This window comes from Lotus japonicus, chromosome 6, assembly GCF_012489685.1.
Source record: "Lotus japonicus ecotype B-129 chromosome 6, LjGifu_v1.2".
Taxonomy (NCBI): domain Eukaryota; kingdom Viridiplantae; phylum Streptophyta; class Magnoliopsida; order Fabales; family Fabaceae; genus Lotus; species Lotus japonicus.
In genome coordinates, this window is record NC_080046.1 from 3957540 (window position 1) to 3982600 (window position 25061).

Sequence of the window (25061 nt, forward strand, 5' to 3'; positions counted from 1 at the left end):
GGAGTCACATTAGTTACCTAACAAAATCTAAGGACTATTTCGTAATCCTAAGAAAACACGATATATTTTTTTCCTTTTCGAAACAACTGAACATAATTGAATACATAACATAGACTTTATTCAACAACCCGTTCCCGACATATAATAATAGTGTCATACAATATCGTAAGCAGGTTTCCAAAATAAGTACGCACACTTAAACAGTGGCGAAAACAGGGTTTTAGTAACATAGTTTTCAGATAATGAAAAGGACTCGAAGCATAAACCACTAAGAGGAAACTATACAGCTTCTTCCATCCTTGCTCCGCCGGTTACTATCCCTCCTCCATCTCAGCATGGCTAAGCATCGCCAGAAGGCTCTTCATCGCCCAATAGCGTTAAGCGCCCAAACAACAAATAACAAACCGAAAGGGTTAACTCCATACAACTACCACATATGAAAGAGAAAGCATGCTAATCAGAATTAGTTGCATGTCATAATAAATAAACTAACAACTCAATTCATACCACAATTAGATAAGCTAACAATATAATCCAAGATAAATATCAATAGAAGTTAGCAACATGGAATTAAATCAGACATAAACATAATTAACAACATATAATCAAATCATATATAAACAATATCACATCAAATCAGATATCACAACCTCAACAATATAACATCAAATCAAATAACAACAAACCAATAACTAAAATCCAACAACATAGGGTCAGGTGTTAGTTCCCTATAATGCAACTATATGCTGCTACCAAAATGGATCGATCAATAGTGTCTCACAAGACGGGACAGAGCTTCAGACGATCTACTAATACTAATCAAAATCGTAAAGAAAGCCTCTTAAGCTTCAGAGTTCCTATTTAGGCACAAATTGACAACGGAGACTTCGTTCGCTAAAACGAGCATAACTCGAGCTACAGAACTCGGAATGACACGAAACCAGCGCCAAAATTTTGACAATCGAAAGAGCTACGTAATGGCTCAGGTCATTGAGACCCAAAATTTATTTTTGGACACGGTACCCTAACAGATAGGTTTCAGCCACTATGGAAAATAGGGTTTCCGAACTTTTTCTTCGATCTAAATCAATTCCTAGGTATTCTTAGGCGATATCTAGGTCAGGGAAAATCTCAGAAAAATTATCGGGTCAAAAACTATCGCAGGGGTATTTTGGTCAATATTTTTAGCTCGGAAACTCAAAATCAGAATTTCGAAAAACAAATTTGATGGGGTCGACACCAACGACGATTATGACGACTAATCCTACTGACGCTAAGCTCAGTCGAGAGTTTTAAGCCCAAAGGACGGAACTTTAGCCGAAAATGGGTATTTCCTACAGAAATGAATTCCGGCGGCATTTCGGCGAGATTCGGCGAAATGTAATCCGCTAAACATGCTCAGGGGCACGCAGGGAATAAGTTTAGACAGAGAAATCGAGTTATTCGGACAGTTTTACAAAAAGCTCAAAACTTTGGGCACAAAAAGATATAGAGAAAAGCGACAGAATTTACGATCAGAGGTAAGGAAAAGCATCAGTACCTCGAGGCCTACGCGTAGCAACGAACTGTGGAACGATCAGGTAAGAAACGGCGAAAATCACTTCTCCTCCTCTCCTCCTCCTTGCTCGCGGGTTTGTGTGTGTGTTTTGTGATTTTTTTTTGATTTTTTTCATTTTCTTGCTATTTATAGGTTTTGGAAAATGCGAAAAAATGAAAATTTCGCGTTTCCGATTTTTCCTGCGCATTCCTCTGTGAATTCTAAGGTAGGTTTTGGCGACAGAATTCCAAAACTCAAAAGAGGTTTCTTGGAATTAAATCAAACGATCCAAAGTAGGTGTAAATCGATTTTACCCGAAAAGTTGCTTTTTGCCGTTGATGTCGGATGAGAAAACTTCGTTCTGAAGAAAGATTGGAAACATCAAGAGAAATAGGTGTACGCGTGTGGAATCTTCATTTGAAGCTCCGAATAGAAAAGTCTTCATCGTCGGTTGATTTTAGGTTTCTTGAACTATCTGTGATTTAGTTTCGGCAAACCTCCGAGAATTAGAATCGGACGTTCGTACATTCCAGGGTTTCGTATCGAAACGCTTATCCTGGAAGGATTAAGAGAAGTTCTAACATTTCTCTGAAGATTTTTGGAATTAGTTTCCATCGTGACTTTAAGTGAAAATTAGTTGTTTACTAACGTTTTCGCCCTAAGGCGGAAATGATTACTTCTCGTGCTATAACTATATCGACTATAGTACTATTCTTAGTCTTTTCCTGAACTTTCTTCTTCATAATATAAATCCAAACATTAAACGAAAGTCAAGTTCCTCTCACGCTTACACAGAATCCTATGCTGTGAGCTGGAAATTATTTATCTATTTAATTCTAAAATCTTGGGTCTTACATGGTGGCTGGTTGGGAAGGGGAGGAAGAAGAAAACGGAAAAGACAGGGAAAAAACCAAAATTGCCCTCTGGTCCACCGGTGGACCAAAATAAAATTAGCCCACCCTAGTGGGCACCACACAAAACAGGTTGTTCTCCGTGTTTTCTCTCTTCCAAAACAGAAATGAGAAAATAAAAAAAAAACTTTTTTCTGTTCTGGATTTTTTGTTTTTAAAACAGAAAAATAGAAAACAGTTTTTAAATTAATTTTAAAAAACAGTTTTATCAAACATGTTTTTTTGTTTTTTTATTTTACAAAACAGAAAACTGTTTTTAAAAACAGAAATCAAAAAAGCACTTGAATACCTTTGAATACCGTAATTTTTATTTTTGAAGAGATATTGATAAAAAAGTAAAAAACTGTCTTTTCAACACCATAATTCATTTTCAATAAAAAAAACCACAATTAATATTTTTATAGTAAGCATAACTTATTATTTATCCCCGTATAATAGTTCAAGTGTTAAGAGCTTGAAACATATGAGTTGGCTATGGGAAGTCTAAGGATCGATTTTAGACGGATACAAAATATAACTTATTCCATTTTGTCCACTATCTAAATAATGAAGTGGTTAATTTTATTTTTTGATTGTAATGAAGTGGTTAATTTATTCCACCTTAAAAATGTATTTTTATTCCATTTCACCCCTTCCCTCCCATTCCATTAGGTTTCATTCCGTTTCGCTCTATTATATTCCACCAATCCAATGCTTATAAAGAAGCTAATCCAAACTGGACCATAATTGGAAACATTTCAATGTTGAACCAAGAGTATAGAATAATGGGAAAAAAACTCAGTTAACTTCAAAGTTCAAACTAATGGGAGAAAAACTCAGTTATCTACAATATGAGAAACGTAAGGATGTATCCACCATTGAATTTTAAAGGGTTGATATTATGATGTACTTCAAACTAAATCAATGGTAGATCATATAACTTTTCTCGTCACTTAGGGATAATCTCACTTAAGATGAGCCATATCCAAACTAATGTAATCAAGAATAGTTTTTACAAATGCAATCTATAACACTTGATTGTAAGATTTGTACGGATTACAAAAAAAAATGAACAATACCATCCGCTTGCTGTTAGTCTATAGCAGAGTCCACAGCAAAAGCAATTCCTGGCGCCTTAAATGTCTCCTTAAACGTCTGCCCTGTAGTCCTCAGGTTTATACCACAATGAGAAATCAATTCCCTTGCCTTTTAATTTCTCCGTTGCAGGTCCAATTCTTTCCAGAAGCTGTGAAGTACCCCAAATAAAAAAAGCATTTTCAGTAAACGACCAACCAAAATCTATCATGTTCACTCATCTTGAACACGTACTCGTAGTCGTAGATATCAGTAAATAAATCCCAACATATAACTAATAAAGATGAACAATATGGAACTTAAACTAGCATATGATGTGACACAGCAGTCTCGAGCATAACTATGAGTCCTGGACAGAGCAATGCAGAGCAGCTAACTCAAATAGACATACACTAGCCACGACCACACCGAAGACAAAGGGTACTAACAACTTTGGATTCGTTCACTCAACTTAGGACACATCATTAAGACTCAGATAACCATAAGAAACAGAGCTGGTAGCAATGTGAAACTCCAAAAAAGGGGTAAAGAGCTTCTTGAACAAAGGCTGGAGCTTTGTCTAACAAAGGCAGCCATCTGAAACAAATATGAAATACATTAAAAAAATGCATCCAAAACTGAGGAAGAAGCTGTGGTGCCAGTGTGAAAAGAGGAGCAAATCAGAGACAAAGAGGCTGTCTGGGAGTGAAGGACCTCCAGCCCACCCTGCACAAGTGCCATAGTTCCACTAGTTGGCAATTTGGCATGATCGGTAATTACTAGGATCTTAAGCTTTTAAGAGCTGATGCAGGAACCTCAGATGAGATAACCGGTGACACTAATCTTCACGAGATATTCAATCTAGGGAGCATTTGATTCTTTGAAAATTTAGGATTCCTGGGTATATTGAAATATTCCACATTGGCGAGGTACATCATACTTAAGAGGTATAAATTTAAGTTTGGGAAACTTGCTATGGTGCCTTATAAAAAATCCTGTGCAAAACTAGCATTTTTGTCAAGAACCAGCCATCCCAAAAATTTAAGTTGTTCATGAGGAAGCTTCAGGTTGTAATCCCAAAAACTTGCTATGGCTTAGATGTGTTCTTTTTTGGACAAAGAACCAGGTTGCACGTGGGATGCTGTAGGTTGGGCTGAATTATGAGCAAGCTTTTGCTGCAATGAACGTCGTGGTATTAAGACAACATTTTATAAATCATGGATAACTTATGGCAGTTTGAGGCATCTCTATTCTATGCAGAAGCTTGTTCTAGCTCTGTTGAATAAGGAGAAACTGAGCTACATCATATGACATTATGATTGAATCTGCATGGACAAATTCCTTTTCTTAGGAACACATACAAGATTCACCACCACAAAAAGGATAATGCTAACCCCATAGTTAACTACTTCAATTCAATAGTAATATAAAAACGTACAATAAAACAATATCACTGTTTCCCTATTTACAATTATTACATTACCTAATTACAACTAATACAAGATATTTAACAAGCTAGATGAAAATTAACAAACAGCCGATGAGATTGCATGACTGAGGAGTTAATGATGCAACCTAGGGGAAAAAATTGTAGGGATGAACACTAATAAAATAAGAAATGATAAAGCAGTTGCTTGCAAATATTTCAAAAAGGTAATTGAACTTGTTAAGCAGGTAAAAAGAATCACTGGTGCAGCTTTAACTGAAAGGCGCAACCTAAACATCTATCCAGAGCAAAATACAAAATGACTAACCTTTGCATGGAGCAGACCATTTGAAACCAATACAGATCTATCAAAAACACAAAAATTTCCTCCATCCATCCGAGAAACTGTGCCTCCTGCTTCCTCCACCATCTACATATGAATGAACAAAACTCGTAAACAATATTTTCACAAGAAAATGGCCCAATGAATATCGAAGATCATCATAGATACCATACAACTCCTAAGTCATCATCTAATAATATTAGATTTTAAAAGAGCTACGTCTTGTCCTTGTTGCCTCCATTCTTCATAATTAAGTCGAATTTCAACGTGTGCATTATCTATGCCTACTCTTGCATGAGGGGTAATTACGGATACATAAAAGAAGTCCCCAAGTCTTCACAAAATCCTCAAGCTTCTAGAAGGCGTTGGTCCTTGGAAAAATGCTAAAATTTCGCATGAAACAACTTCCTCTTGAATCAATATCTTCTCACTGGAAAGTCATATACATGATAGTGGCAAGCTACTTTCATATGACAATTTCTTAGTGATTTTGGTTAGGTTAAGTGTGTTTATACTTTGTAACTGTTTCTGATGATTAGGTACAGAAGCTACACCAAAGGAGTCTAAACTTTTGTGATGATCTGCAGTTTAAGCAGTCCTTTGGATGGAGTGGAATACTTGCCTTTTCAATAGAGTCCCATTTAGGGGTGTTTGTGGTTTGGTTATATTAAAAATCAAATCACATGCATTTCAAAACCGATTGTATGGTTTGGTTTTAAGAACCAAACCACTTCTATGGTTTGGTTTGACCATGGTTATAAATTGGACCAATAAAACTAGATATTTTGAACAGGCAGTCCCATTGCCTTTCCATTTACTACAGGATAATATTGTACATATGGCTTTTCTCTAGTGCTCTGCCGATGGTTTCTCCAACAGAGTTGCATTTTAGGTGTGCATAAAAATTAGGTAAATTTGCTGCATTTCCAAGGGAGTGGACTCAAAGGAAATATTTAGCTGCGTGTGTTTGAAGCGATGGGTAAGAGAGGAGTTTGAAGAAAAGGGAAAAGACCCCAGAGATTATTGTGCCAAAGGGAGAGTTTGTGGGAGAGAGAGATAACAACTGTCACATGTTGAGAGGAGGTGGGAATATCATATGATACCAGAATCAGGGAGCAGAAATATAGAGGGGGAAATGTGGGACAGTGTTAGGATTGGTAAAATCCTAACAGCAAAAGGGAATATTTTTGGTATTTTTTTATATTAAAAACTGAAACTAATAAAAGAACCAAGAAGCTTAACCTTCTCCAGAAGGGCAAATTTCCTTGCAACTCAATGATTCAATTCCTAAACCTAGTCTAAGGAGGGCACTCCTATTTATCCTAAGATAGAGATTAAGGGAGCTACATAAGATGCAATGATGTAGAACTCGTAAAACCTACCAAAACACCAGCAGCCATATCCCATGGCTTTAGACGATATTCCCAGTAAGCTTCTACAATTCCCAAAGCTACATGACACATGTCTACAGCAGCTGCACCAAGCCGTCTTACACCCTAAACATCAAAATCAAGAAAATTATTAGCGGAAGGTACAGAAATTATGTAAATTTTTAATAGATTTTAGATGAATACCCTGCTGACATCAGTAAATTCTTTGAATAAGTCTATGTTAGTAGCCCATGCCTCATCATGATCATACCCAAAACCCGTCACTAGAAGAGATCGTTCCACCTAAAACAGAAAGATACTTAAAACGTATAACAATCATGAAGCACCAAATAAACAGTATACGGAATTCCTTAAAAAAACTGAAATCATGATGATCCCAGATTTTTGTTCATTTTCTGTATTCTAAGATATGATTTAGTCGATACTCACCTGATTAGTTGCACTCACTTGGATCCTTTGGCCGTTGCAGAATGCTCCACCACCTGGAGGGTGAGAGATCTAAGATTAGAGAATGAATTGTAAAGTTACTAATAAATTTAATTACACTAAGAGAAAACAGATTTACTAAATCATTTTTATTTTCTTTGACGATTTGATGGAAGTTAGAATAAAAATTGATCTCACCAGCAGTTGCAGAGAAAATGCGGGTATTCCAGCACATGGGACCTCCAACAAACTCAACCTGAAATAAGTAAAAGTTCATATTAACATATCCTTTCTTGCGTCATTGACTCATTGGTATTTCTTGTTCCAATATGATTTACTTTAATTCGAAGAACGGGGAGCGTCATGGATCTAACTTTACCCCCTTTGGTCATAGAGGCTTTGATGCCATGTTATAAATCAATTATCTAAAAACAAATCAGCTATTGGATGAAGACACACGAATGTTTTGATACATAACTTCAAAGCAAACATGATCCCTAATCTCTTTGAATATCCAATAGACTGCGACAATAGTCACATATAATGAATGGTAAATGGTCCTTTTCCATTCTTCTCTCTCAACTGCATCAATATCATCTGCTTTCTTAGAGAGATGCTTCCAAAGACCATGGCCTAGGATCCAAACCTCAACAACATTGTGCTAATCCATCAACTGTGAACATATTTTGCTCCAACAGTTCACACATATTTGTGATAAATAAGTTACTTTGCATATCACCTCAAGTCCAATGTTCTATGACTATGAGTGAACCAAACAAAGTAAGATAAATTGTCCTGTAATTAGGTCTTATCCAGATACATCTCAATCTTCTTCATCAATTCCAATGATGTCATAGAGAGGTCCTCAAATAAGTTATATATGTAATAAGCTCCTTGATATATATGATTAATACACTCAAGGTTGAAAGGTTGAGAGGCAGTGTTAGAAATAATGTAAACATAATCATTATGCACAGATTATATGTTGTATACAATTGTGATTATGCTAATAAGGATAATTGTTAATCTGTATTTATAAATCTTAGTGTATATATTATCCTCCTTTGTTTAATTGAGACACATAAATTCACTCATATGGTCTTTCGTTTTCCTCTTTCTCAACATTTACCAAATGAACAACTATGCAAATAATATGAAATAGAAGATATGGTCAAATTACCACACTAGCAGCAGCAGGATTCCCTCGATATAGAACACCAACAGAAACAGCAAAGCTTGGATAGCCATGTGCGAAGTTTGTAGTCCCATCTAAAATTATAAACGAGATTTGTAAGTAAATCATCCAAATAATGCAACAAGAAATGGACCAGGAGTATCCGGTAAGACATGTCTTTTCTTTAAATGAATCTGCAAAAATTGAATGGGATCTGTGCTTTAATTTTAAAAATATATTTGAATGCCAGATTCTAGTTTCTGAAATCTAAGTAAACTTGTTTGCTAAAAAACTAAGAAAAATTGGATTATTCCTTAAGAATATTGGGAGAAAAGGAAATTGACTGAAATCCAAGACCTAAAGGATCAATGCACCAGAGATAATCAGACGCAGCGTCTCCTATAATTCCTCCTTCTTCCCCAAGAATAAGATGATCTTTAAAATTCTTTTTCACCACTTCTAATATGGCAGATTCACTCATTTTATCTGTCCTGTAAATGATTTACAAAAGTTAGAGCTGACTCTTATTCTGTCAGAGAAACAAACAAAAAATGAAAATAAAAGTACAATAAGTTCAAGATACACAAGAAACTAAAAGCTCAAAGATTAATACAAATCAAAGGCATAATATCCCCAGCATATAATAGAGCTTAAAAAAATACTGGGAAACTCAGATTGTCCAGATTATTTACATTACAGAGGAGAGGCTGGTAGTCCATGCAGATAAATTGATTTGAAGTTTGAACATCAAAGACAAAAAACATTTACTAAAGTTTCAATGAGACCTTACTCAGTCACCAAGTCAGTTAATCCCTTGTATGTAATATTCCGTGGCTTATTAACAGCATCCATCACAACCTGTAATTCACAAAGAGATGTAATCCATATGATGATAATAAAATGGCAAAACCTTATTAATGTTATAAATTTATAATTACCAACAGACAGTGGAAATTCTTGAATTTGACCTAGCTCATGAGATAAGGGTTGCCTAAGATTTTATAAGCTCTCCTTTGGATGATCTTTAATTGATGTGGGATCTAAACACACCACATCACACTCAGTACTAGACATCTAGAGCATGTAGCATTGCACTAAGAAAGTTGCGGGGCCAGGTTGATTTTTGGATAGTTATGGGTGACTCAATATCTGATCAAGGATAGGTTATAATACCATATTTCTCATGAAGTGTGGATTACTCAAGTCATTATAAGCACTGCCACTGCTTTGACAACATCTCTAGCCAATGTGGGATGTCAACAACAACTATAGCTGAAACACACTAAATTTGTATACCTGTGATTAGACTAAGCTACTTGATGTGGGTGGCAGGTAGCAGGATGGTTGCTACACTGAAGACATATAAGTTAATTAAATGCAGATTCATCATTAATGATTAGAAATCAACAGCAGCTTAAGCTGAATACATAGCTAATGAATAATGCCATGAGTGCAATTAAAGAATGTAGAGAGTAACAATTGTACATGGACATTCCACCAGGCTGAGACAGAATGCAATAAAAACATGGTTGACTTGGCAATTCCAATAACCAAATTGAAGAATTAAGAAATTCATCGAGAAATTGAAGAGCTGACCTGAGCACCGGTCTGAGCAGCAGTTGTAACCACTTGAATGAGGTCACCAGCTGCAATGGGCCCCGTCGATCGAGCACCCACCTTCGGGAAGTTCTCAGACACCAGTGAGTTTGTAATCGAACGCCACCCATTTTGGTGGAACTTCCTGTGATTTTCAGGGTAAGAGTAGGAGAATTTGTGTCCTGTGGAAAAGGATCGAGGTAGAGCAGAAAATCGAGCGGAGGAGAAAACAAGAGTCATGCTTCAGTTAATTTGGTGTGATTCCGCTTTCTTCGCAAGGAACTGTGAAGTATCTCGGAGGAGGAAAGTCCTCCACATATTCTCTTGGATATATCAAACGGTCCAAACTCTTACATTTTGTTTGGATGAAAGGAGTGTACTTGTTTGGATACGAAGGAAAACAAAAGAGAGGGGAAATATGAGTGAATCACACCCATTTGAGTTTTCTCCTCAACTTTGCCCGGCCCTGGGAAAATTGAATACATAGGGGATACAAATATGAAATGAAAAATAATAGCAACAGGTAACAGCTATTAACAATACCAAGTGTTCCCCAATGATAACTCATGTGGTAAAGAGCTAGGGACATAAGGGTTGGGTGAGATGAGGGTGAAGGCTCCAGGGTTCGAACTCTGAGGAAGGACTAATTTACTAACAACTAACATTTTTCTATAAAAAAAAATTAAGATCCAAGTATTTTATTAGATTAATTAATTAATAATGTTATTATTTTAAGGCTTAAATGCATTTGGTGCCCCTGATGTTTCATGGGAGTGCAAATGATACCCCTCTTCTAATTTTGTCAACGTTTGTGCCCTCCATGAAACAAAACAGTGTAGCGTTTGCCCTTCTGTCAGTTCAACGTTAGTTTACTAACGGAGGGGCTGACGTGGAATTTTATTTTGCTTTTCCTATTTGCCACGTGGATTTTAATTACTGAATAACAAAAAAAAAAAAAGAGGGGCACGTGCTAGATGGGTTACTGCTAACCCTAAATCCCCAATTTGGGGATAAATCCCCAAATTAGAAACACAGAGGGAGGAACGGTCGAGGAACAAGGTGCAAGCGTTAGCCCTGAGGAAATCCTTGAGCACGTTGTTGGCCCCTTTTCTTGATCCTTGAGCACGTTGTCGTCGCACATGGCTAGTGGGTCTCCAAATCGTGGACGTAGTCGAGGTCGAGGTAGGAGAACAGGAGGGACCCCGACGAAGGATAAGGGGAAAAATGTGGTCCAAGAAGAACCCACTTGTGAAAAGCAGGGATACGACCCTTTTCGAGATTCCTGGTTTGGGGAGGATATTCCCGACCATTATCGTTTCAGGTATCCCTTTTCAAGATTCATGTCTATTTTTGAATACTTTTTCATGAGACCCACATGTGCATCTATGTTGAAAGTGACTTGGTCATGTTATTTTATGTTTGATTGATACTTCACATGCCAGTGTCCTTTGTCTTAATCTATTGCATGTTGAAAGATTATTGTTTTTAATACTTCACATGCCAGAGTGTTTTCTCTTAATCTATTGCATGTTGTTCTCACTGCAGGCCCACTAGTAGTCAATTTGCAACAGTTAAAGTGTGGCATGGTGGGAAATTTGTGTGTGAACCGAGGGTAGATTATATAAATGGGGTTTGTCTTACTCTACCAAACTGGGATATGGATGAGATTAATTCAATTGATGTAGGCAAGGTTGTCAGAGGCTTAGGATATTTGAACTTTAATGTGTGGTACAAAGACCCTGGCCTTGGGTTTGAGATAGGCTGCAAGCCTTTCAAAGATGATAGAGATGTATGTGCCTTTCTGAATGATGTGAGTGGCTATGATGTTGTCAACTTCTATGTTGAGCATATAGTAGAGGAAGAGCCTGAGTTTGTTGAACCTCCACCATTTCTTGAATTTACACAGCCTACTGTTGAGGGGGAGAAAGATAGTGAAGTCTTGTGTGAAGGGCAGCCTACTGTTGAGGGACATGCTACTGGCATAGACATTGATGTTGACATAATACAAGTGGGACAGTGTAGTGTTGAGAGGGAGAAACAGGGTGATACAAGTGTTGTTGGTGGGGAGAGTGATAAGGAGGGTGAAGCATTTAATGCAGGACAGGGCAGTGGGGAGGGTAATAAAGATGGTGATGCAGTTATTGTTGAGGAAGAGGAGGTAGTTGCTGGAGACAAGGAAGGGGAGAAAAAGAAGAGTAAAAAGAAGGAAAAGAAGAAGGGTAAAAAGAAGGACAAGAATAAGGGTAAAAAGAAGGAAAAGAAGAAGGGTAAAAAGAAGGACAAAAAGACAGAGCAGGAGGGGGGTGTTGAGAGTTTAGTGAGTGAGAGTCAAAGTGAATCTGAATCTGAGAGTGCAGTGAGTGATGTGAGTCTAGATGACAGTGATTTTGATGAGAGGTGGGACTGGAGGACAGTTTTAGAGGTTGAAGGAGATGAGAGGCATCCAGATAGTACCTCAGAGGAAGATGATGATGCATTTGTCAATGAAGTAGATTTTGACAATGAAGATGGTTCATCTGATGAGTTGGAATCTCCACCAGACACAGATGATGAGCATTACCAACCACAGAAGAAGTACCCAAGATTCAAGTTGGGTCCAGAAGGCACAGAAGTAAAATTTGAAGTTGGTCAGGTACCTAATTTATGTTATTATTTTTCAGATCTGCTAATTGTTTAGACATTAATATGCTCTGGATATTTATGTTCTTATCATTCATGTTTATTGCATGAACTGTTTTCCCAGAAATTTGAAGCATCTCAAGTATTTAAGACAGCCATCAGAGAATATTCTCTTCAGAGGAGGAAGAATTTGATAATTGAGAAGAGTGATAGTAAGAGAGTGGTTGTCAAGTGTGAGGGAGAGTGCACATTCTACTGCAGGTTGTCCAAGTATAAGCAGAATAACTTCTGGCAGATTGTGAGTCTTGTAGATGAACACACATGCTATAGGACAGCAAAGAATAGACATGCCAGGCCACAAATCCTTGCTAAGAAGTTGCTTCCAACTATAAGACATAATCCTGGATTGAAATGCAAGTCAGTGATAGCTGAGGGGCAGATAAGGTGGGGTGTTGTCCTTAATAGGTTTCAAGCATCCAGAGTTAAGGCAGCTGCAAAGAAGATGATTGATGGGGCAGAAAAGGACCAATACACTAATCTCAGGAGCTATGCTGATGAGCTTCTTAGAAGCAATCCACAAAGCACAGTCATCATCAAGAGCTCTCTTGGAGCAAATGGTCCTGTTTTTGAAAGGATGTATGTTTGTTTTGCTGCTTGCAGGCTGGCATTTGCACATCATTGTAGGCCACTGATTGGACTGGATGGCTGTTTTCTGAAAGGTGTGTATGGAGGGCAGCTCCTTTCAGCTGTTGGAAAGGATGGGAACAACCAGATGTTCCCCATTGCATTTGCCATTGTTGAAGCTGAGACCAGAGACTCCTGGGAGTGGTTTGTAGCTTTATTGCTTGAAGACCTGAACTTGGTAAAGCAACAGAGATGGGCATTTATTTCAGATCAACAGAAGGTGATTTATCATTTTTGTTTATTTGTAATTTTTTGTTCACTTATGTCCTAAACATGAACTGATTTCTTGATTGTTTTCACACTTAGGGTCTAGTTCCCACTTTACAGTCATTAGCAGGTGATGTGGAGCATAGGGTTTGTGTGAAACATGTGTATGGTAATTGGAGGAAGAAATACCCAGGAATGGAAATGAAAGGTGCTTTGTGGGCTGCTGCAAGAGCATGCACTGTTCCACAATTTGATAGGGCTATGGAGAAGCTGAAGGAGATGAATGAACAAGCATGGATGGACCTCTGTCAGATACCTGCCAAGCAATGGTCAAGGGCCCATTTCAGCACTAATTCTCTGTGTGACCTACAAGTGAACAATATGTGTGAGGCTTTCAACATGGCCATTCTAGAACATAGAGACAAGCCAATCATTTCACTGGTTGAAGGATTGAAGCGCTATATCACCTCCAGGATTGTGAAGCAAAGACAATTAATGATGAAATATAGAGGGAATATAGCTCCTATGATTCAACAAAAATTAGAGGATAACAAGAGAGAAGCAGAAAGTTGGCATCCTGAATGGAATGGGGACACCGAATACTCTAAATTTGAGGTTTCAAGTGGTCCATTTTTGAAGTATGGTGTGGAGATCAAAGACAGCCATTGTGCTTGCAGAAAATGGGACTTGACAGGTATCCCATGCTGTCATGCAATTGCTTGTATGTGGTATAATCGCACCTACCCTGAAAACTTTGTGCACAACTACTACAAGTAAGTACTCATGATCATAAACTCTTATGGGGTCCTCTCATTTATTTACACTTAATCCGTGTGTTTGCTTATTGCAGGAGGGATACATTTCTAGCAACATATTCCTACATCATTTTACCTAACAATGGCCCAAAATTGTGGACTAAAAGCAATCTTCCACCAATTCAACCACCATATGTAAGGAGGGCACCTGGGAGGCCAAAGAAACTAAGGAACAAGAAAAATGATGAACCAAGAAACCCTTACAAGATTCCAAGAAATCAAACAAAAGTGAAGTGCTCCAGATGTGGACAATGGGGGCATAATGTGAGGACATGTGGAGGTAAAACTGGTGCTGATAGGGACATAGAAAAGGGGGGCAACAAGGTAAAATTAAAGCAATTTTTAGTTTATACTAGAACTCTATAGCTTATGCATATTATTGACTGAGAATGATTTGTTTCTAATTTGTCAGAAAAATCCAAAGAAGGTCCACCCTGGCCAGGCTTCTGGAAGTGGAACAATTCCTGTAACAAGAAGTTCATCTGCTGCTGCAAGGGCTGGAAAAGGGCCTCAGAAACCTCAGTACAAACCTGCTGCAAAAAGAAAGAGGAAGGCTCCTGATGCAATTACAACCCAAACTGCTCCACAGCCAGCTTCCCAACCAGCTTCCCAACCATCTTCTCTGCCAGCTTCACAGCCAGCTTCACAGCCCTCATCAGGTCATGGGAGCACAATAACAGCTACACTGCCTCCATCTGGTGCAACCACAAGAAGAAGAAAGAGACCAAGAGTTGTAGTTGGAACTCAAGAGAGCACTAGTTGATTATGAGCCTTGATTATGCTGTTTTTAGTCTTAGTGTTTTCTGGTTATGTAATGAACTTAGTTAAGCCTTTGGTTAATGTATGACTTTATCTATTGTAATTTGCAAGGGATGTTATCCATGTTTGGTTTTGTATGACATTATCCATTGAATTTGGAATCTATGATTATATTAGCCATTTTGAATTTCCATATGACAACTGAAAATAGTAGATAGCCTAGATAGAACATTGTGTTTGCAGACATCATTTCAAACAACAAAAATTTGAGGACAAATTACTCAAATTCATTTATCAATTTCAAGTTTCATACATATGCACTAAAGGCACGCACAGTACAAATAAACCCCACAACCTCTCCTACTTCTACTACATCATCCTCTCACCCTAATTCTACTTCATCATTTTCACCATTAGAATTGCACATACAATCAACAGGAACACAGCTACAGACCATCCCAGCATACAACACTTGATCAACATTGCTTGGTTCTTCTTCATCTCATCTACTCTACGCAACAAGCCTGCAATTATTTTCTTGTCACGCGGGTTACCCTCCAACTCATCATACCACTGGAAGAAATCACAGTGCCTCCTGTTCTGTTCCTGAGAATAAATAAATTTTCCCAACAATTTCAGTTCAAGCAAAACCAAATTCACAACAATTAATCAACCTTAAACAATTAATCCAAAACATTACCTTAAACCTGCCACATCCATAGAACCGCCTACCAATATTTCCGTTCTCGTTCGTCCAAGTAGTCACAACCGGGGCAACTTCTCCACACTTGCACAAAACAACGTTCCTCCTTCGACCGTAGCCACTGGAAACAGAGCTCCCTCCAGAGAAATGGCTTTCCCCACCCATGTATGCCTCTTCTTCGTCTCGAGCCCTTAGCCTTCTCCCTTTCCCTTTCGCGATTTGTTGAGCTCTCGTGCTCGTGTTCTTCGTCGCTCCTCTTCTTCGTCTTTCCCTTTCCCTTTCGCGATTTGTTGAGGTCCCTTTCCCTCTGTGTTTCTAATTTGGGGATTTATCCCCAAATTGGGGATTTAGGGTTAGCAGTAACCCATCTAGCACGTGCCCCTCTTTTTTTTTTTTTGTTATTCAGTAATTAAAATCCACGTGGCAAATAGGAAAAGCAAAATAAAATTCCACGTCAGCCCCTCCGTTAGTAAACTAACGTTGAACTGACAGAAGGGCAAACGCTACACTGTTTTGTTTCATGGAGGGCACAAACGTTGACAAAATTAGAAGAGGGGTATCATTTGCACTCCCATGAAACATCAGGGGCACCAAATGCATTTAAGCCTTATTTTAACCACGAGAAACACGATTAAATATAACTTAATGTGACTATTATGACTTGTGTTTATAGCAGAATATATGTTTACGTTCGTTTTTTTTTTAAAGTTCGAAAATAATTTGGGACTGAATTCGAGTCCTCTTGGAGTAAGACCCAGACAATTTATGCAATTAATTAACTAGTTATTTAACCACAACGCCAATAAGCGCTATGTAATAGATGTCCAAGAGGAAAACTTGGTAAGCATGACAAGGAAAACTTTTCTTCTAAACTTCCAACGTCCTGCTGATTTGCATGTAAACTTCCATTGTTTGATTTCTTCACTCATAAGTATTGGATTAATCCCTATATATATATTGCTGCAACACAAGGCTTCAGAAAGTATTGAAGGATGTTAAAAAAAAAAGAAGTATTGAAGGGAATAGACATAGAAGCGTGAGAAGTATACACATGAGAGGAAGTGAAAATTTTCTCACACAAATCAAATAGAGTGTTTTTAGTGATTTATTTTTTGTAAGAATTCTTGTTCCTTTTTTCTTGGGTTGTGAGCTCGAGTGGTAAGGATGTAATCGGATCGAAACGCAACTTTAGAAGAAAAAAGACAGTAAAGGTGAGGGCACTTCGCTTAGGCTATTTATAATTTTTAATATATGTTATATGATTGTTGTAAGGGTTCTTCACTTCGACTACTTATATTATTAAATATATGCTATATGATTGTTGTGATGATGTTTGTACTTGTATTGTGATAATTGATTGTCTGTTAACGACATATCGATTGTGTAACTGGAGGGTTTTTCCGAGTTTCGGTTATAGGAGATTCTAACGGTACTTTAGATCTACTGTGGTTTTGGATAGGGAGGTTTTCTCAAAAAGAGTTGCACAGAGTGGAGACTTTTATTTAACTTACCAAAGTTTTCGAAGTCATGATTTCTTATAAACTTCATCTAATAGAAATAATTAAAGTGGACATATATTTTGTAAGTTAAAAGAGAGTTTACATGCAATACAGAACTTTTAAAGAATGATAAAGATATTATCAAAGGGGACTTCAATCATTTTTATAAAATAGAATTTCAAAGGTGGACTTTTATTTCATGACCGTTGAGGAAAGAAAGACGAGACTCGATGACATCGTTGCTTGGAGTGGAGTGAACCGTCGTAGTGTAAAGTTCGGTCACTTGGAGCGGAGTGCAACCATTGGTGCTGGACCCAGATTGGTGTCCTAGTATGACTACTTTCATAGCCACGAATGTAACATCCCATTTTTCTGACACTAACAAATACGATTATTATTATTATCCTTATTATTGTGTTGTTTATGTGTGCATTATGATAAAAGTTGTATAATATATGGTTAATTAAGCCTAATTGGATGATTGGAGGATGGATTAGTGCATGGAGCATGCCACATGTCTTCATGGTGGAGGGACAAGTGTTGGGGACACTTGTCTTCATGCATGGCACTCCGTTGCCACTTGCCTTCGTGCATGACCCTCCCTTGGACACTGGTCCTCATGCATGGAAGCCCTAGGCCACTTGTCACGATGCATGACTTTGTCTTGCCATGTGTTCTATTGCATGGTTTGGTTTAGACACTTGTTCTTCAATTACTTCACTTCTTGGTCTATAAATTCAAGCATTCCGAAGTCTGATGATCAAGCCACAACCCAGTTCCAACCTGAGCCTCAGAGCTATTGAGAGAAGCTCCCAATTCCCTCTCAAAGTCTTCAACTTGAGTTTTCATCTCTCTTCTTTGTTCTTCACGAAAATCACTTCAAACCCTTCCAAAAACCACTCAAACATGTTTATGGGTATGAAGAGATCGAATCTGGAAGTTTTGGCGAAGTTATGGGCGTGATTTCACGGGTTCTGGGCTCAATATTCGAGCTGTTCATCATTGCCACCGTGTTGTCCAGTTTTCCGGCGAGAATCGTCAACTTTCTCCCTCGTCCGAACCCCGATTGTGGCGATTCAAAAAGCGTTGTTCTTCTGGAACAAAGGAGAATCTGAACCCATGCCCCATTCATCTCCGGCGAGGAATTCCGCCGCTGCCACTGCCACATCTTCATCTTCTCCGGCGAGTCAATTTCTAGAAATTTCCAGATTTGCAATTTTGAGAGAAAACTTACGAGGATTGACGGAAAGGATAATCATCAAGAACTAAGGTAAGGGGGGAGAGGTCATCAACTCAGGATGGGGGAATAGTGCAAAATAAATGGGTGTTGGACCCTCCTTAGGTCCTGTTTGTTGATTGACTTTATATGCTTATTGTTTTAATTCTTGATGTTTGCTGATGATGATGACTTGAGATGATATTGATGAGATATGTGCTATGTGAAGATGCATGTTTGTTTGTGATGATTGATGATGATTGATGCTATATGTGTTGTTTGAGAATGATAATCTTGTTGATATCTGTGATACCTGAGGCTTATGCTAAGTGTTGATTGATATATGAGATCTATGATGCATGTTGATAATATATGATGATGATGCTTATGCTGAATGAGTTGTATGATTGTGTTGTTAACCTCATGATGATAATTGTGATTTTTCTGATGATGCTCTTTTCTTGATGAGGTGTTGATGAGGAATACCGGTATCGTAATGGATGAGGAACCCCATTTGAAAAAAATGAGTTGTTTTGAATATACTATGAAACAATTCATGAAAAGCTTTCTTAAAATGATTTTTTAAACTTAAGTTTGGAAAAACGATTACAAAATGTACTTTATTTTCAAAAATGTTTTCATTAAAAGGGATTTTTAAACGATTTGAATGACAAACACTTTAAATGGGGTATTCTCATGTTGTAATAAGAGCATGTCTTATTGGGTGTATTAGAATGATGATCGTATTGTGTAAATGTGATGTCTTATTAGATTGTTGCGATGAAATTGCTTGTGAGACTTTTCCCGTGTGCGGTGTTCGACGGTGTTATCCGAACATCCTTAATAATAAGGTTCGAGGGTGTCATCCGAACCATTATGAGAAAGAGGTTCGATGGTGTAATCCGAACTGTGCTGTTGATAAGGTTCGAAGGTGTAATCCGAACCCTTCTGTTGTTAAGGTTTGATGGTCTAATTCGAACTGTGCTGTTGATAATGTTTGATGGTGTAAACCGAACTATTTTGTCAATAGTGTTCTATGGTGCTAACCGAACACTTGTGTTTAATGTTCGAGGGTGTTATCCGAACAAATTGAGGAGACAGGCTCGAAGGTGTGATCCGAGCATGTTTGGATGGAATATAGTAGTTGTGCATTGCATACGATGATTTTGTGGTGTGAAGCTCATTTATATTTTGCTATTCCCTGATATGATTGTGTTGAATTGCTTCTCACCCCTCTGTTGGTTGTTTTGTTGTTTCTCTCCTCTTTTATCAGTGACGGGCGCTGAAGATGGAGATTGTGATGCTGAGAGACACGGGGCAATACTTCGGGTATAGATCAAGTTTTATGCGCCGAAGCTATTAAGCCATGGTAGCTGTCGGTGGTAAGAGTTTAGGACTCAGGATCGTGCATTTTAAACTCACTAGGAATTGACATTGGATTGTATTTGATATATTCTAAGAAAGTTTCTATTTGAAGTTGTAACTGAGAGGAATATTAAGTCTTTACGTTTTAATTGGTAAAGAAAAGTTCAAAATTTCTAGTCAAGTGACATACAATAAACTTAGTCTACATCACAAGTTTGGGCGTCACAACGAACACTTGAGAGGGCGTTTCAGTTTGTTTGGCTAACCATGATTCATATCATGCATGCATACATTTTGTCAGGATGGTGGAGCGCCTATGTCTGTGCTCTGAGGACGATGGAGTGGTCGTGCCTTCAGATGTTGATAATTGTGACGCCCGGGGCCGACGAGGGCAGGGAGTGATCGCCGGTGCAGTGAGGCACGAACAAGAAGCGGCTCCTGGCAGGCTTCTAGGCGGAGGGGCACATGAATGAACCGATCTCACACCCAAACAAGAGGTATTCCGAGACTGTATAGGGATGGACTATACAGTTGAGGAGGGCATAAAAGATTTGATTGGTACTACTCATGACAACAAGTTGCAACTTCTTTTCGGGAGCCCAACTGATAAGAACTCCATGGTTAAGTGTGCTTTCCTTGGAGCAATATCGTGATGGGTGACCTCCTGGGAAGTTTTCCCGGGAAGCGCGCGAGTGAGGACAAAGCGCGCTGAAAAGACTCGTGTTGTTACCGTGAGGCCAGTCGTCAAGTCAGGATGTTACAAGTGGTATCAGAGCCGACCTCTCCCAGTACGGTGTGGTTCGGGGACGAACCAAGCGGAAGCTGGTGGGCCTGTGACGCCCGGGGCCGACGAGGGCAGGGAGTGATCGCCGGTGCAGTGAGGCACGAACAAGAAGCGGCTCCTGGCAGGCTTCTAGGCGGAGGGGCACATGAATGAACCGATCTCACACCCGAACAAGAGGTATTCCGAGACTGTATAGGGATGAACTATACAGTTGAGGAGGGCATAAAAGATTTGATTGGTACTACTCATGACAACAAGTTGCAACTTCTTTTCGGGAGCCCAACTGATAAGAACTACATGGTTAAGTGTGCTTTCCTTGGAGCAATATCGTGATGGGTGACCTCCTGGGAAGTTTTCCCAGGAAGTGCGCGAGTGAGGACAAAGCGCACTGAAAAGACTTGTGTTGTTACCGTGAGGCCAGTCGTCAGATCGGGATGTTACAATAACATAGTGGTTATCAACTATGAGTGTTGTCCCACCTTCTTTGTATGGAACTAGAGTTTATATCCGGATCATTTGATGAGCCTGTGTGCCTTGTATGTTCATGAGCATATAGACTAACCTTATTATTTATAAATGCATTTAATAATCAATATATACATACATATATATATATAAAAAAGGAGGGGTCTATTGACTCCAGGAGTCAATTAAAAAACTGACTCAAAATCTTGACCCTCCATTTTTTTTAAAATAAATGGTGGGGATTAAGACACTATAATACCTCACATGACCATTTCATTCCCATGTTTTCCAAATTTGGGAGAAAACACGCACGCACATTGAACAGCACGGCTGAACAAGGTCTGTAGTGATGGTAATTGAAGACTGAACAGAACGGTTCAGAGCCATACGTACAGAGCATGACCTTGTGATTTATTTGATTATAGCATAACTTTTTCCATCCTGGGCATCTTCTTCATATAAAGGAATCAAAGCATTGTTTTACTCATTGAAATCAAAATACCCAATCAGACCATCTCGTTACACCTTTCATCTAGTACTTAGATAAAAAAGAACGAGTGATACCCATGATCAATTTGGCGGCGCATGGTAGAAACAAACGGTAAAAACTCACACAAGAAAGAAGGTCACGTGAAAATGTATATTTACCCAAAAATATTTACCAATATGTTAATAATCAATAATAACTTAACTCAAAAATATAAAATAATAAATCAATGTTAAACCATTTACTGGCAATATTGACTAATAATTTATTGATTTTAAATATTTAAAATAAATTTAATTATATTTACTATTATATAATCAATTATCTAGTTAATAAATATTACAAATATTTCAATTTTGTAATAGTTTTGACAGATAAATAATTATTTAATAACAATAAATTTAAAATTTTTTGAGTTAATATTTGTGGTCCCCGGCTATAAGGTTGTTTTTACATGGCTTTTCTTGTGAAATATTTTTGTTCCCTAGCTGTGAGGCTAGCGGATTTTTTAGTTGACTTGGGTTTTACATGTATAAATTAGCATTTTTAAACATTCAAAAATTAAAACTAAAAAACATCAATTAAAATATTCACAAGTAACATCCTATAAAAGTTTATGAAAGAAGTATCATGCTTATAATAATGTATCTTCATGATATGTTACAACATAAATCATCACAAAGATCATCAAATTAGTTTCATCACGAACTATTTTGAACAGAACTTTAACCTTCCTCATCAACCAAACTAGATAGGGGAACAACACTTTCTACATATCTAAAAACACGTTGCTCAATTTCTAAGTGAAGAGGGAACTTATTCACCACCTGTTGTTCAGAAATCTTGTACGAAACCAACGGTTGATTCTCTTCCCCTCCTAGAACGAAAACATCACCTTCATCTTTATTCCAAAAATCCAAAAGAATTTGAGGACAAGGTCCACGCACAAGGTTATACATTCTCACCCAAGATCCTTCCATGCCATATTCATTCATCATCCAAATATCAAAATGAAATTCAGAGCGCATGTACTCCCTAACATAACCAACACAGTCATTCAAAACAAAAATATTTGAATGCCTGATGTAAAATTTGTTTCTCTCCTCTTGAGATATAACTTGGGGAAGGTTCATTTTCCAAAACACATCATCACTCATGTCAAAACAAACCACAAATTCAATATCACAAGTTTCGGCTAACCAATGATAAGCTCCTTTCAGATAAGCATTAAACATAGATTTAGCTATGTATCTAGCACAAACATCAACATTAATCACTTTCCATGAATCAAAATGAAGGCTATATACCTTACCAATGAGCTTATCATTTTCCTTCGAGGAATCCTCTGCACCCACTACAATGTTCACGACCTTATAGTCATTTGTTTTGGGATCAACACCAAACCCGTGCACCACATGGAAGAAGGTACATTGTGCACGTCCCGTTGGAGGAGGGAAAGGAAGAAACTTTACCTCTCTGGTCGCTGGATTCCAAAGAATATTTGGATTGGGGATGTGGGGAACACAACCTACCAGTTCAAGATAGATGATGCCGTTGGAATGAGCATGGGCTATGATGTTGTTTACACTATGTGTGAAGAGGAATGGTGGCTTTAGATCAATAGGGTTTGTGATTCCTCATCCTCAAAGATTAGTGAAATCAAAAACTTATTTATTTGGTGAAAGATCAAAAAGTTGGGTTTGTTTTTTGCCTTAACAATGGAGTGAGAAAGATGTTCAGTAATGAAACTGGTTTCTCTGGTGAGAGCATTATAGTTTTTGCTTAAGATTCTGAATCGCACCAAAGACTTCACGGGGAGCCTAACAAGAATTTTCATCACTATCTCTTCTGGTATATGTTCTCTAGCCATTTTTTTAGTCTCTAGCATGATGCTAATTAAGAGAGATAAAGTGACTGTGAGCAAATCAAAGCTCCACTCAAAAAATGACTATGACCATGGAGAAGGTGGCTTCCAAAACATGTATATATAGAACTTGGAGTGATACGTATAAGAGAGAGGGGACCGTGGATGTTTGTTAAGTTATAAAACACATTATTTTTTCATTTAATTTGGATATCTATATACTTTATGAAACAAAATCGTTATCCACTATTTTATAACACATGTCACTCTAAGAATTACTCTCCTCAAACCCATCTCTCTGGCTGACAAGTGTCACAGCCAGAGAGTATTTCGCACATTTAATTCACACATTAATACACTCATTTAATATGTTACTATATATGTTTGCATCTATTTCGCACATTTGACTTTACAAAAAATACGTTACTATTGTTTTGCTGCTTGACATTTTTTCAATCATAATTTCATAATTCCATTTGGCCCATTCAATTGATTGACATAATTTTTGCTTAACATTCAATGGACAATTCCATTCGGCCCATTCAATTGGAAAATTATGAGTGATGACGAGGCTACAATTTCATTCACTCATATAATTCCATTCACGAGGCTATAATTTCATATAATTTTTTAGAGTGATGACGAGGCTATGACAATTCCATTCGGCCCATTCAATTGCTTAACATAATTTTTTCAATCGGCTAAAAAGCACTTTTGACCCCTAATGTTTTAAGTTTGTGCAAATTCTGCCCCTACTCTATTTTTGTTGATGTTTATACCCCTCATGTTTTCAAACAGTGCATCATCTACCAATCCATCAGTCAAACATTAAAAACTAACGGAATGAGCTGTGTGACCTTTTTTTTATATTTTTTTGGAACTGCCACGTGGAAATTACAAGTGAAATTGGAAAAAAGGGGCAAGGGAGATTCAAACTCAAGACCTGTAAGTAGGAAAACATGCATTTAACCAGTTCAATTACATGCATAATTCATATATTCATCAAGCAAATTTAATTTATATCATTTCCTTGATCATCATCAATTTCATATACTCTTCTTCATCTCTCCAATCCACTCGGGAACCCCTCAAGAGAAAGTCTGACTGACGGAGGGGTAGACAGTGCACTGTTTGAAAACATGAGGGGTAGAAACGTCGACAAAAATAGAATAAGGGCAGAATTTGCACAAACTTTAAACATCAGGGGAAAAAAATGCTTTTTAGCCTTTTCAATCATGAAATTAAGAACGAATAAACGTGGGAATCATGGCCAGATTCTATGGACACACACGAATAATCATTGGACCTATTTCATCATATAAACAAAAATTCAAATATTATAAATTAGAACAGGATCAATCATAGGAGAAAAAAAACGCTGATTTTATGTACGCATTACAAACACATACCATGTCATAATAGGAAATTTGTTGACCTGTGCGTTTAATACTGATCAATCATAGGGAAATGATTCAATTTCACAAACCCTTTATTCAGACTATATATACACCCCTCATGTGACATTTCTCCTCCATCATTCCCAGCATTTTCCATCATTCCTTGCATATTTCAACTTAACCTCCTTTTTAATGGCTTCAAGGATCGACGATCTGGCAAAGGTGGATGCCTCCAAAGAAACTTGGACAATTGTTGCCAAAGTCATAAGCGGACTATATATAATTGCTTCTTTTATTAATATATGTTATTATTTTCGATGAGTAGTGATCTTTCATTCTA

General features: G+C 37.7%; 3 protein-coding genes across 3 annotated transcripts; 1 reads left to right on the forward strand and 2 right to left on the reverse strand.

Annotated features, from left to right (window-relative positions):
- Positions 1-3288: 3288 nt before the first annotated feature.
- Positions 3289-10186, reverse strand: LOC130724089 (phosphatase IMPL1, chloroplastic). Its single transcript, XM_057575260.1, has 10 exons — positions 9858-10186; positions 9052-9119; positions 8619-8752; positions 8268-8356; positions 7286-7343; positions 7091-7143; positions 6845-6943; positions 6653-6766; positions 5256-5357; positions 3289-3673 (listed from the first exon to the last, which is right to left on the reverse strand). The coding sequence occupies exons 1-10, from the start codon at positions 10095-10097 to the stop codon at positions 3575-3577; spliced, it is 1056 nt and encodes a 351-aa protein (XP_057431243.1). The 5' UTR covers positions 10098-10186; the 3' UTR covers positions 3289-3574.
- A 1164-nt stretch (positions 10187-11350) lies between these two features.
- LOC130721984 (uncharacterized) lies at positions 11351-15114 on the forward strand. Its single transcript, XM_057572573.1, has 5 exons — positions 11351-12489; positions 12601-13380; positions 13467-14140; positions 14218-14506; positions 14595-15114. Exons 1-5 carry the CDS (start codon positions 11515-11517, stop codon positions 14943-14945), a joined length of 3069 nt encoding a protein of 1022 aa, XP_057428556.1. The 5' UTR covers positions 11351-11514; the 3' UTR covers positions 14946-15114.
- Positions 15115-15296: 182 nt separating this feature from the next.
- On the reverse strand, positions 15297-16243 carry LOC130726466 (uncharacterized). Its single transcript, XM_057577729.1, has 2 exons — positions 15642-16243; positions 15297-15547 (listed from the first exon to the last, which is right to left on the reverse strand). The coding sequence occupies exons 1-2, from the start codon at positions 15807-15809 to the stop codon at positions 15335-15337; spliced, it is 381 nt and encodes a 126-aa protein (XP_057433712.1). The 5' UTR covers positions 15810-16243; the 3' UTR covers positions 15297-15334.
- Positions 16244-25061: the final 8818 nt, after the last annotated feature.